This window comes from Aquarana catesbeiana, linkage group LG07, assembly GCF_042186555.1.
Source record: "Aquarana catesbeiana isolate 2022-GZ linkage group LG07, ASM4218655v1, whole genome shotgun sequence".
Lineage (NCBI taxonomy): Eukaryota > Metazoa > Chordata > Amphibia > Anura > Ranidae > Aquarana > Aquarana catesbeiana.
This window is the reverse complement of record NC_133330.1, coordinates 62,892,034-62,903,740: the sequence shown is the minus strand read 5'-3', so window position 1 is coordinate 62,903,740 and position 11,707 is coordinate 62,892,034. Positions and strand designations below refer to the sequence as shown.

At 51.9% G+C, this 11,707-nt stretch overlaps 1 protein-coding gene across 1 annotated transcript; it reads left to right on the top strand.

Annotated features, from left to right (window-relative positions):
- Nucleotides 1–549: 549 nt before the first annotated feature.
- PDE12 (phosphodiesterase 12) lies at nucleotides 550–11,707 on the top strand. Its single transcript, XM_073592246.1, has 3 exons — nucleotides 550–1,781; nucleotides 5,581–5,659; nucleotides 11,198–11,707. Exons 1-3 carry the CDS (start codon nucleotides 624–626, stop codon nucleotides 11,638–11,640), a joined length of 1,680 nt encoding a protein of 559 aa, XP_073448347.1. The 5' UTR covers nucleotides 550–623; the 3' UTR covers nucleotides 11,641–11,707.

Genomic DNA, 11,707 nt, shown 5'->3' with positions numbered 1-11,707 from the left:
CTATCCAAGTGGACATAGAGTAAGAATAAATAGTTGCCGAGCGCAGCGAGGCCGTGCCCGAAGCGTGGCGAGCGTAGTGAGCCCGCGAGGGGCCCTCTTGCAAAGCCATCACTAACAAGTGCCCGAGCGCCGTGTACAGCTGATGGTCAGCTGATCAACTTCGGCCATTTTCAGCATCTCCTTCTCCTCCGTACTGCGCAGGCGCTGCGCCTGCGCAGTACGGGGCGAACACTATATGATAGGAGGACAGTTCTCGGCAGAACACCGGCACGTGCTGGAAATGTAACACTCCCATTGGTTGTGCTCTCAACCAAACTGTCAAGCCATCCAATGGCTGGTGTCATAACTGATCACATGTGAAGCATCATGGCAGTTGTAGATTAAACAAAGGCAAAGATGGCAGCTTCCTTGGCTGAAAACGATAGGAGGGTTTACTTACACTATTAGTAATAAGAAGAATATTACCCTTCAGAATTGAAATTGAGGTGCTCCAGCAGGGGGCGCTGCCATCCCTGGTCATGTGAAATGTGTGAGTCGGGGAAGTGCTCCGGTAGGGGGCGCTGTAGTGATCACTCTGACACCATTGGTGAAGGGGGAGGAGTGCTCCTGTAGGGGGCGCTGCAATGCTCGGCCTATCCCGGCTGATTGGCTGTGCGCTGCGGCTGTCAGGCCGGGCCGGTGCAATGGAGCGGGCGGTGGTTCGGGCGGTCCCATCGGAACCCAAGCTGAGTATTTCCCTGAACCTGTTCGGCTCTCAGCGGCAGCTCCAGCGGGATCAGACGGAGCCGGTGGGGAAGGCCTTGGCCCGGATCTCCGCCAGCGCCACCAAGAGTAAGAAGCGGAAGGAGCCGGTCCCGGGGCCCCCGGTGCACCTCTTCTATCGGGGACAGCCGGTGCCCGAGGGGCTCCCGAACTCGGAGGCGTGGCAGGACGGGGCCGAGCTGGTGGTGGAGCGGAGGACGTACCGGGTGGAGCGGAACCCCCCGATGTGTCATGAACTGGAGCTGCCCCGGCACGTCATGGCCGGATTCCCGCTCTGCCCCCGGCTCCGGATGGAGTTCGCCGATCCCGATCGCTCCCTCTTCGTCTGGTACAAGCAGGCCCGAGCCGCGGACTCTCCTGACCGCCAGGCCGGCCCGGAGTGGGAGGAGGCCGGCCGCGAGCGAGTGTTCTCCCCGGAGGTCGGAGACATCGGCTTGAGACTGAAACTGATCTGCACCCCGGGGGACGGGGAGCGGTTCGGGGAGAGCCGGGAAGCGGAGGTGGGCGGTCCGGTGGAGGCCGGTCCCGGGGCCTGTACGTTTGATGAGCGGCACTTGTACACAGAGAGGCCGGCGGAGCCTCCGGTGACCCGGGTTGTGTCTTACAACGTTTTGGCCGATGTGTACGCTCAGACCGAACATGCCCGCACCGTGCTCTTTCCCTACTGCGCCCCCTACGCCTTGGAGCTCCACTACCGCCACTGCCTCCTCCATAAGGAGCTCACCGGGTACCGGGCCGACCTGGTCTGCCTGCAGGAGGTGGACCGGACCGCCTTCCCCGACACCCTGTGCCCGGCCATGGAGGCCTTCGGTCTGGACGGACTCTTCCGCCTGAAGGACAAACAACACGAGGGCCTGGCCACCTTCTACCGCCGGAGCCGCTACCGACTGTGCAGCCAACACGACGTCCTACTGGGGGAGGCGCTCACCAGGGACCCCATACACCGACCATTACTGGACCGTCTGTCCCAGTACTCCGCCGCCATGGAGAAGGTCCTACAGAGGTCCTCCGCACTACAGGTATAGGGACCGAGGGGTGTCTGACTGGGCTAAGAGGAGTGCAGGGAGGCCCATTGTCCATGGAGTGGGATGAGACTGGCTCTGAGGTGGGATTGTTACAGGAAGGCTGATAGAGGTGGTGGAACTGGTAGAGCGGAGCCCAGGGTTGTAAAGAGAAGGAACTGGTATAGTGGGGCCTGGGGTTTCAGAGAGAAGGGACTGGTACAGCGGGGTCCGGGGTTTCAGAGAGAAGGGACTGGTACAGTGGGGTCCGGGGTTTCAGAGAGAAGGGACTGGTACAGCGGGGTCTGGGGTTTCAGAGAGAAGGGACTGGTACAGCGGGGTCCGGGGTTTCAGAGAGAAGGGACTGGTACAGCGGGGTCCGGGGTTTCAGAGAGAAGGGACCGGTACAGCGGGGTCCGGGGTTTCCGAGAGAAGGGACCGGTACATCGGGGTCCGGGATTTCCGAGAGAAGGGACCGGTACAGCGGGGTCCGGGGTTGCAGAGAGAAGGGACCGGTACAGCGGGGTCCGGGGTTGCAGAGAGAAGGGACCGGTACAGCGGGGTCCGGGGTTGCAGAGAGAAGGGACCGGTACAGCGGGGTCCGGGGTTGCAGAGAGAAGGGACCGGTACAGCGGGGTCCGGGGTTGCAGAGAGAAGGGACCGGTACAGCGGGGTCCGGGGTTGCAGAGAGAAGGGACCGGTACAGCGGGGTCCGGGGTTGCAGAGAGAAGGGACCGGTACAGCGGGGTCCGGGGTTGCAGAGAGAAGGGACCGGTACAGCGGGGTCCGGGGTTGCAGAGAGAAGGGACCGGTACAGCGGGGTCCGGGGTTGCAGAGAGAAGGGACCGGTACAGCGGGGTTGCAGAGAGAAGGGACCGGTACAGCGGGGTCCGGGGTTGCAGAGAGAAGGGACCGGTACAGCGGGGTTGCAGAGAGAAGGGACCGGTACAGCGGGGTTGCAGAGAGAAGGGACCGGTACAGCGGGGTCCGGGGTTGCAGAGAGAAGGGACCGGTACAGCGGGGTCCGGGGTTGCAGAGAGAAGGGACCGGTACAGCGGGGTCCGGGGTTGCAGAGAGAAGGGACCGGTACAGCGGGGTCCGGGGTTGCAGAGAGAAGGGACCGGTACAGCGGGGTCCGGGGTTGCAGAGAGAAGGGACCGGTACAGCGGAGAAGGGACCGGTACAGCGGGGTCCGGGGTTGCAGAGAGAAGGGACCGGTACAGCGGGGTCCGGGGTTTCCGAGAGAAGGGACCGGTACAGCGGGGTCCGGGGTTGCAGAGAGAAGGGACCGGTACAGCGGGGTCCGGGGTTGCAGAGAGAAGGGACCGGTACAGCGGGGTCCGGGGTTGCAGAGAGAAGGGACCGGTACAGCGGGGTCCGGGGTTGCAGAGAGAAGGGACCGGTACAGCGGGGTCCGGGGTTGCAGAGAGAAGGGACCGGTACAGCGGGGTCCGGGGTTGCAGAGAGAAGGGACCGGTACAGCGGGGTCCGGGGTTGCAGAGAGAAGGGACCGGTACAGCGGAGAAGGGACCGGTACAGCGGGGTCCGGGGTTGCAGAGAGAAGGGACCGGTACAGCGGGGTCCGGGGTTTCCGAGAGAAGGGACCGGTACAGCGGGGTCCGGGGTTTCCGAGAGAAGGGACTGGTACAGCGGGGCCCGGGGTTGCAGACTGACGGGGGGGGGGGCAGGTTTGTAGAGAGAAGGGACTGACTGGTGCAGCAGGGCCCGTGTTTAGAAAGAAGGGACCGACTGGTGCAGCGGGGCCCAGGTTTGTAGAGAGAAGGGACCGACTGGTATAGCGGGGCCCGGGTTTGTAGAGAGAAGGGACTGAATGATGCGGGGGCCCAGGTTTGTAGAGAGAAGGGACTGACTGGTGCAGCGGGGCCCGGGTTTGTAGAGAGAAGGGACTGACTGATGCGGGGGCCCAGGTTTGTAGAGAGAAGGGACTGACTGGTGCCGCGGGGGCCCAGGTTTGTAGAGAGAAGGGACTGACTGGTGCTGCGGGGGCCCAGGTTTGTAGAGAGAAGGGACTGACTGGTGCAGCGGGGCCCGGGTTTGTAGAGAGAAGGGACTGACTGGTGCCGCGGGGGCCCAGGTTTGTAGAGAGAAGGGACTGACTGGTGCTGCGGGGGCCCAGGTTTGTAGAGAGAAGGGACTGACTGGTGCTGCGGGGACCCAGGTTTGTAGAGAGAAGGGACTGGTACAACGGACCCCACGGTTGTGGAGAGAAGGAATTGATACAGCGGGGCTTGGGTTTGTAAAGAGAAGGGACTGACTGGTGCAGCGGGGCCCGGGTTAGTAGGAAGAAGGGATTGACTGGTGCAGCGGGGCCCAGGTTTGTAGAGAGAAGGGACTGACTGGTGCAGTGGGGCCCGGGTTTAGAAAGAAGGGTCTGACTGGTGCAGCGGGGCCCGGGTTTGTAGAGAGAAGGGACTGACTGGTGCAGCGGGGCCCGGGTTTGTAGAGAGAAGGGACTGACTGGTGCAGCGGGGCCCGGGTTTGTAGAGAGAAGGGACTGACTGATGCAGCGGAGCCCGGGTTTGTAGGGAGAAAGGACTGACAGGTGCAGCGGGGCCCGGGTTTGTAGAGAGAAGGGACCGACTGGTGCAGCGGGGCCCAAGTTTGTGTAGAGAAGGGACCGACTGGTACAGCGGGGCCTGGGTTTGTAGAGAGAAGGGACCGACTGGTGCAACGGGGCCCCGGTTTGTAGAGAGAAGGGACTGACTGGTACAGCGGGGCCCCGGTTTGTAGAGAGAAGGGACTGACTGATGCGGGGGCCCAGGTTTGTAGAGAGAAGGGGACTGACTGGTGCTGCGGGAGCCCAGGTTTTTAGAGAGAAGGGACTGACTGGTGCAGCGGGGCCCAGGGTTGTAGAGAGAAGGGACTGGTACAACGGTGCCCACGGTTGTGGAGAGAAGGAATTGATACAGCGGGGCGTTGGTTTGTAAAGAGAAGGGACTGACTGGTGCAGCAGGGCCCGGGTTGTGGAGAGAAGGAATTGGTACAGTGGGGCCCAGGATTGTGGAGGGGGTGGGACCGGTACAGCGGGGTTCGTGGTTGTAAAGTGGGTAAGACTGTCTTTGGGCCTTTCAGAATCTCTTGCAGTACCAGTTCTGATCCTGAGCAAGGCAGTGTCTGCAGTCCATGTGTTGTGGAACTCCAATTCCCAGCATGCTAGTAACCATTGAAAAAGGAAATCGGCAGTACCGCTTGTTGCCTCCAGAACAGAAGACAGAGTAGAAGTGTAAACATGACCCGTCCCCCGTCCTCACCTCCGATCTTCACTCTCTTTAATCTTGATGAATCTTCTGCATACATCTCAGTCCCGGGTATGTGGGATGTCTGGACCCTCTGAGCACTGTGGTTCCATCAGCAGGCTTATCATCGCCCTTGTGTCCTGTAGTGACATAAAGCCTGGTGGATGGAACCAAAGAGCCCAGGAACTGGCACCCAACATTCCTGGAATATGGACGGATGACAAAGGTTCTTCAAGAAAGAGTAGGTCAGCGGTGGGAATGAGAATGCGTATTCTCTTACACACAGCCCTTTTTTTTTTTTTTTTTTTTAACCAGAGATTCTGACCCTCCAGCACTGTGTCCAGACGTAGGGAAAAAAGTTTTGGCTGAGGACTCACTTTAACCCCTTCCTGCCAGCCGTATACATACATGTGGCTGCACAGAGGTGGACTTTACCACCATACGGCCGCATTGATGCTTTCTACACTGGCACTTTCCACTCTGTCTTCAGTAAGAAGTGTTTATTACTGTATCATCAATGGCCTCAATGAAAAAGTTTATTTTGTTTTGTTATTTTTCAGGTGACAGTTCTTGAGTCTACAGCAGACCCGTCTAAGAAAATCTGTCTTGCCAACACACATCTTTATTTTCACCCCAACGGTAAGCTTCATTTATAATGATCCTGTGGTTGTAGATCTCCAATTCGAAGCCTCTCTGTAGACCTTACATAGAAACAATGGGCCTCAGGGCCTTGAACACAGGGCTGTACGATATTAAAAGCGTCTATTTCTGTGCCTGGAAGTCACAGATGTTGCGTCAATGACAAGATGCATCTGTACTTTGGTAAGCACAGATCTAAGCATATAAATGCGTACATCCATACCTGGGCACATGTTACCAGGGTACAGCTGCATACTGGCAATTTGTATGCAACACCTGTCACTCCCAGGCACAGATATACAGCTGGTTTTTATGCTCCACGGCCCTTGGATGAGCCCTTATGTAGGAAAGTCTGCTAAGAAAAAAGAACTGCTGTCCTTTGTCTAGAGCAAACTGGTGCCTAGGATCTTTGTTGCCTTGAAGAGGAACACTGACTAAAGGCTCTTCAGAACCTGACACTTCTGGTAGTGTCAGATGCCTGCACCCCCGCTGTGGTTGTTGCGTCACTATGGTGTTCCTACAGAGCTATAATAAGGTGAAGGCCTGTGGATGGAACCACAGGGGGCAGTTGGAATTGCAGGCTTCAAGTAAATATTTTGTAATGTGCACTAGAAACACAATACAGAATATGGCTGTTCTGGATAACTTGGTTCTTCTGAGGACTGCTCTACGAAAAGTGGAGCAAGGAAAGGAGCAGATGTGGAGCTGTTGACCAAAGAAACTTAGAGCAGCTGATTTATTCACTTACTGAGAACACAGTTCCTTTACCTTTTAATGCCTGCCTATGTTCTAGTTTAAAGTGCACGTAAAGGCAGAAGCATTTTTATCTTAATGCATTCTATGCATTAAGATAAAACACCTGTGTGCAGCAGCCCCCCTCAGTCACTCTAATATTTACCTGAGCCCCATCTAGATCCAGCAATATTGCAGGAGTGTCTCGGCTACCCAGGACTCCCCTCCTCATTGGCTGGGACAGCAGCGTGGTGCCATTGGCTCCTGTGGCTGTCAATCAAAGACAGTCAGCCAACGAGGATAGAAAGGGGGCGGGGCCAGGTCACGGCTCCATGTCTGAATGGACACAGATTTGTGGCTCGGCTTGGGTGCCCCAGAAAGGAAGGGGCGAGGAGTGCCGAAGAGGGACCTGAGAAGAGCAGGATCTGGTCTGCTCTGTGCAAAACCATTACACAGAGCAGGTAAGTAGAACATGTTTGTTATTTTTAACTTTAAAAAAAATGAGACTTTAGTATCACTTTAACTGCTTGCTGCCCGCCCACTGTCGTATGACGGTGTCCCAGAACAGCTGCTCTCGCGCGGCCACGCCATGTTGCTAGGACACAGTGCGACCCCGATCTCTGTGAAGAGCTGCGGGTCTTTAAACATGTGATTGGCTTTGTGCAATCACAGCCGGTCCCATGTAAACAAGGAGGTGCCGGTAATCGTCTCTCCTCACACACTGAGTGTGAGGCGAGGAGAGCCGATCAGCGGCATCTCCTCACAGGGGGACATCTAGGGATGTAATCAGGGCACTTATCATCAGTGCCCTGATTACAATAAATAAATGCAGTGTCACAAAATAGTACCCACCAGTGGCACCAATCAGTGCCCATCCATGCTGCCTATCAGTGCCACCCAACAGTGCCCATAAGTGCGGCATATTAGTGCCTCCTCATCAGTGCCCGTAAGTGCCACGTCATCAGTGCCCATAAGTGCCACCTCATCAATGCCCACCAGTTCAGCCTATCAGTGCTCATCAGTGCCGCCTCATCAGCGCACATCAGTAAAAAAAAACCCAGCAGTGATTAAATACCACCAAAAGAAAGCTCTATTTGTGTGAAGAAAATTATAAAAAATTATTTGACCGCGCAACTGTCATTCAAAGTGCAACATCGCTGAAAAATGGCCTGGGCAAGAAGGGGGTGTAAGTGCCTGGTAGGCAAGTGATTAAGCTGGTGACATGTCCAATGCCTCAGGTTTCCTGTTTTGTCTTTTGGAGTGGCTTCTTTCTCTTGCAGCATCCTATAGGGTTATCCTTACATGCAGGTACTAGAGTTGTGTCTCCCTACACTGTGCATCAATAGAAACGCACAGCCCCATAGCCTAGTATGCAAGACACTCCCCTGCATTCCTCCTCCTAGCTAACAGACTGGCTGGAGACTGCATCCTTTACTATTAACTCTTTCTTGCAAAGACCAGAAGTTTAGGGAAGCAGCTCTGAGAGAGCAGGAGCCAGCAGAATGTTGTAAACAAGTGCTGGGGTAAGAATTTTGACATTGGCTTACCGGGAATGTTTATTTTATTGTCCTCAATGTGTTAAACTAAGGAACACTGAGGGTTTAATAATTCTTTAAATAGTCACTGTGAGGGAAAAGCTCCAGTTATACTCCACTTTCATATGCACTCTAAGAGAAAATCAAGTCTTGTTGATAAAACATTCCTCTCTGGGAGAACTCAATACATTTTATATATGCTTAAGAACACAATTATCCTTTTTACAGCATAAGGGTGAACTCATTCAGCAGGTTACAGAATTGCAATCAGCAAACTCACCTTGTAGCAAAAGTTTTTTTCCTTTATCAGTAGCAAGTGGTAATTCCTTAAGTGTTAAACCCACAACAATAATATCAGTCTGTATATGCAGTAAAGCTTGCTTATTATACTCACTGTGAAACCTAAGGGGTTAATCCTCTGCATTGCGTAAAGGCTGTTTTGATCCTGTCTTCTCTGATCCTCCCCTTCTTTCACAGTCCCCAATCCATTTGATAGTACAGAGCCATAGGACAGCGGTTCTCAACCTCGGTCCTCAAGTACCCCCAACAGGCAATGTTTTCAGGTTTTCCTTTATCTTGCACGGGTGTTTTAAATCAGAGTCAATGGCTTGGTATTTTGGACAGCCATTTTAGATAAGAGAAATTCCCAATACATGGCCTGTCGGGGGTACTTGAGGACCGAGGTTGAGAACAACTGCCATAGGAGACACTCTACACATGCTCAGTTTGGTGTGTATTGCTTGAAAGTTTTATTTTTATTTTTTGGAAAGGTGCATGTGATCGGCACAGGGCCAATCAGCACTGTCTAAACAGAGAGTCAGGGGTCGTGTAGCCTCATAGGACAGTTGGAGAATGAAAACTCCTACAAACTTTGAGTGCTCAGCCAGACACTTTTTAGAAGTCAGAAGACTGCTATACACTGCTTATAAGCAAAGGTATTTAGCCGTTTTTATATTTACTAAAATACAGTAATTGCATTTTCATGTTCTGTGTACTGTAGGAGACCAGATATAGTGAATGCAGGGTCCTGGGTTTAGTAACACTTTAAACTACTTGACTCCCAGGTCTCTTTTCTCCCTAAGGCCTCGTTCACAGTGGGCATTTTAATCCGTGTCCAATGCAAGACTGTGTTTTACCAGAAGGGGAATACACAGATGTTGCATGCATCCCCATGCCTGGCGGTCCCATTGTTGTCTATGGCCACATATGCTGCTCCCAATATGACATCCCTGCGGGTTCATGGCCCGAACATAACCAGGGTGCCCAGTGTATTCTATATCATTTGGGGCAGATAGGGCTTTGGTAGCAAGTTTATATACATGTATTTTTATTTCCTTTGAGAAACAATTGGTACAGAAATTAGAAAAAAAAAATGCATTTCTTGTCATTTATCCCAATGCAACATTTAGAACTGTATCACCAAATATTATCAACATTCTGCTGAATAAGGGAATGCTTTTGTGTAATATAACAGAATCGTAAAGGTAAAATTAAACACAGGGGTCCCCAACCCCCGGGCCGTGGACCAGTCTGTGCCCTGCTTGAAGCTGGGCTGCACTGAAGGTGAGCAGCGGGCGAGTAGAGACCAGAGCATCATCGATCGCATCAGCGGTGTTGGGTCCACCTCCGTGAGATTTTCAAATCTCATAGGAGCAGAACCCTGTAACTGCGCATGTGCTTTCATTAGTGTATTTTTTTTTTTTTTAAATTGCGTTTGAAAGACCGCTGTGCAAATACCGTGTGACATAAAATATTGCAACAACCGCTATTTTATTCCCTAGGGTCTCTGCTAAAAAAAAATATATAATGTTTGGGGGTTCTAAGTGATTTTCTAGCAGAAAATACAGGATTTTTACTTGTAAGCAACAAATGTCAGAAAAGATTTAGTCTTTAAATGGTTAAACTGAGAGCTTCTACACACTGAGCTCAGTTCATTCATAAGTGTAAACATTGTATCAATTCAGGTTCTTTTTATCAGATTTGGCAGGCTGCCCAGAGAGGGGAGAGAAGTGCTTCACAGAAGATTACAGGCAACTTGTATTGACTTCAGAAGTCATTTACAAGTCGCGCTGAGTTATATCGGCCTTTTTTATCAGCACAATTGGATGCCGATTAAGAAAAAAACACCAAATATCGGCCGATATATCGGTCGACCTCTAGAAATAATGCGTTTTCAATCATCCTGACACCATATCAACCATGGTGTCGGGATGATTGAGGCACTAACACCTCTCCAACCATAGCAAACACCTTCCTCTTCCTTTCCTATGGGCCTTTGCAAAATTTTCTTCCACTAAAGCTGTCCCTGGTGCCAAAAAGATAACAATGTTGGGTTGTTGACGCCACAAACTTGCATTAGAGAATTTTCACAGGTTTGTGATTGCTAAAAACGCCAATGACATTGTATTGACTTACATGTGAGCATTTGATACTTGCACAGCGAGGGCGGGTTCACACCGCCTGCAGTGCGATCCGGCTGAGATCAGCGCAGTGATCATGTGCTGGGCTTGGCAGATTGCACTGTTTCTTCTTCTTTTTTTTTTTTTTTCTGGGACTGGGCGGCATGGGTATGTTGCCGGCGCACACATCTGCTGTGATTGGACACAGCATGAGTTGGTCAGCAGGGTACAGCCAATGATTATGGCTGTACACCTGCTGATTGGCTGTGGCCAGAGTTCTGTGTTAACAAACACACACGGAGATCAATCTGGCGGTTTATTCTCCCTGAAAAGCAGAGAGAAAAATCGGCCAAATTTGTTTAGTAAAAGCAACACACGTTACACTTGTTGGGCACACAGTAACCCCTTGATTGCTCCTTGATGTTAACTCCTTCCCAGCCAGTGTTATTAGTACAGTATTATCACTAAATTGGTGTCACTAGCGACATCCGTGTCAGTTAGTGACCTTCCCAGCCTGTGTCTGTTCGTGTCAGATTGCTTGCCACACTATGCGTTCCAGGGGTGTGACTCGGGCACATAGGAGATGAGGCATTTTGCCTTGTCCATGCGGTGGGACTGTGCTTGTGCTCGCTCATCGCAGTCCCACATCTGGTGTGAAGCAATCTTGTCCAATAATGCTGTGACCTGGGGATTAATTTTGGCAGGGAATATTTTTACAATAGATTATATCTTGGCAAAAATAAACCCCATTTTGCAGAGTATGTCTCTCATACAAGTTTGCAATAAAACCATTTTGAAAAAGCATATCGAGCTGCAGCAAAAAAAAAAAAATATATAATTTCACTTTTTTTTTTTCTTTTCCATCCTTCTAGGAGGCAACGTTCGCCTGATACAAATGGCTGTGGCTCTAGCCCATGTTAGACATGTGGCCTATGAACTTTACCCCGGCATTCCTGTCATATTCTGTGGGGATTTTAATAGCACGCCTTCTACCGGTATGAACAGCTTTGTGAAAGATGGGACCATCTCTGAAGACCACCCTGACTGGATGTCCAATGGGGAGGAGGAACGCTGTAATATGTCTCTTAGCCACCCTCTAAAACTGAAGAGTGCTTGTGGGGAGCCCGCTTACACCAATTATGTAGGGGGCTTCCATGGCTGTCTAGATTATATATTTATTGACTCTGATAGTTTAGAAGTAGAACAAATCATTCCAATGCCAAGTCATGAAGAGGTCACCAGCCATCAGGCCTTGCCCAGTGTTTCACACCCCTCTGATCATATAGCACTTGTATGTGATATCAAATGGAAATAGGTCAATTTGAGAGGTAACATAGAATATTTTTATGCTGCATTAACAATCATAAAATATCTTCAGCACA